The sequence below is a fragment of the Sinocyclocheilus rhinocerous genome, unplaced genomic scaffold, assembly GCF_001515625.1.
Source record: "Sinocyclocheilus rhinocerous isolate Xijiao unplaced genomic scaffold, SAMN03320098_v1.1 scaffold1016, whole genome shotgun sequence".
NCBI classification, from domain to species: domain Eukaryota; kingdom Metazoa; phylum Chordata; class Actinopteri; order Cypriniformes; family Cyprinidae; genus Sinocyclocheilus; species Sinocyclocheilus rhinocerous.
The window spans coordinates 237,428-239,383 of NW_015646359.1; the positions used below are offsets into that span (position 1 = coordinate 237,428).

The window sequence follows — 1,956 nt, forward strand, 5'->3', positions numbered from 1 at the left end:
TATATATATATATTTTTTTTTTTATACTGGGTCAAAAACACTTACATTTGGACGACATGAGAGAGACAAAAACACTCCTTTCCACATGCACTAAGACAGCCTGTCCTATCTACTCTGGTTTTAGTACAACATTTTGTTTTCTACCAGTGACACCCCCTACAATTTTCAACTGCCTTTTTATTTGTAATTGAACAGTATCATTATAAGACTTAGATTTAGACACCTAAGGTGGATGATCCATCCAAACTTTATTTTTATTCCCCTATATAGACACAACTGAGGTGTCGTGAGAGAGTTTTTAGCCCAGAAGATGGGATGGGGGCTTGCTCCCATGAAACTTCTGGATCAGGGAGTGGCGTCTTCATCCCTGGAAGCACACAAGGTGCGGGTCTCGACGCCCTTGAGGAACAACAGTGTAATGGGAGTTTGAAGAAACAGCCCATGTCCGGCTCAGGAGACGACTGCGTTATACAACGCTATAGCGCTGACCCAACTGTCTTTCTCGGAGAGAGGAATCCAAAGACCACTGATGGAGATGGTTTCATGAGCCCTATGAACAAGTCATCATCAGGTAAAAAAAAAAAAAAAAAGAGAGATAATTTAAATATTTGATGTCTTTTTGAGGAGTTGCATTCAAAATCCACTTGGCTCAAAAATATGAGGGGGCATGTGTATGTTGCTTCTGGGTATACATGAATTATTTTGGTGTAAATCACCTCTGAAATACTTTTATTACACATTCTCTGGTCGATAATATCGCAGTCGTTCCATTTCAACCTCAGTTTAAAACAAAAGGGTGTCTGGAGTAAAACATTAATCCAGTGTGGTGGGTTGAGTAGGATGATAAATCAATAGATTCTGAGTTCCTCCATTACAAATTTTGTCAGCAGTTAATGGTCTCATCCTTCACCTCAGAGGCCTTAAACTAAAGAGTGCCAATTAATTGTGGGTGGTTAACTACAAGTAGGCTACTCACTGTTTTTGTCATTGTTTTTATGCTAGTATCAGTAGTTAAACTACAGCCATGAGGCTTTATGTTATTAGCACATAGTAGCAAAACTATAGCTGAATCTGTTTAAGACCGTATAACTGTTCAAAAGTTTGGGGCCAGTAAAATGTGGTTAATGTTTTTGAAACAAGTTTTTTTTTTTTTTATTGTCACCTAAGTTGCATTTATTTGATTAAAAATACAGTAATATTGAAAAATATATATTTTTTAATAATTTAAAATGTTTATTATTTTCATACTTTTAAAATGTAATGTATTCCTGTGGTGGTAAAGCTGGATTTTTAGCAGCCTTTACTCCAGTTTTCATTGTCACATGATCGTTCAGAAATCTCAAGAAACATTTATTATTATTATCAATTTTGAAAACATTAAACTGTGCTGCTTAATGTTTGTGAAAACCATGATATCTTCAGGATTCTTTGATGAATAGAAAGTAGAAAAGAACAGCATTTACTTAACAAGAGTATTTTGATAAATTTAAAACATCCTTGCTAAATAAAAGTATAAATTTCTTAATGTTACGAACTAGCTTAATATGTAGTTTAATTGAAATGCTCTGTCTGAACAAGTACATTTATTAACAAACATATTAATGCTATAGAGAAAAAGGACATTCTGTAACAATTTTTATTATTGCCTTAGACTGCAGATTTGAAACACTTAATATTCAGTATAATGTGACAAAAACTTGAATGTAGCTTGCTATCATGCTGCACTGCTATTTGAGTAAACAAACATCTTACTGGTAATGCTACAATGTATTAAAAACAGCTACTACCTTAAAGGTGGGGTAAGCGATTTCTGGTAGCCAATGTTGACATTTGAAATCACCAAAACAAACACCCCTACCCCAAAAGGGTCTCGCCCCTATTTTGATAGCTCCGCCCCACACATACGTACACAACCCAGGCAACGATTAGTTCTGTGAAACAAAGCAAAACCAATGT

At 35.1% G+C, this 1,956-nt stretch overlaps 1 protein-coding gene across 1 annotated transcript in view; it reads left to right on the forward strand.

Annotated features, from left to right (window-relative positions):
* Nucleotides 1–1,956, forward strand: part of LOC107707608 (receptor tyrosine-protein kinase erbB-4-like) — a 229,271-nt gene that overhangs the window by 223,250 nt on the left and 4,065 nt on the right. Inside the window, exon 26 of the mRNA XM_016511687.1 lies at nt 271–571. Coding sequence (XP_016367173.1) covers nt 271–571 — 301 coding nt within the window. The remainder of the gene's footprint in view (nt 1–270; nt 572–1,956) is intronic.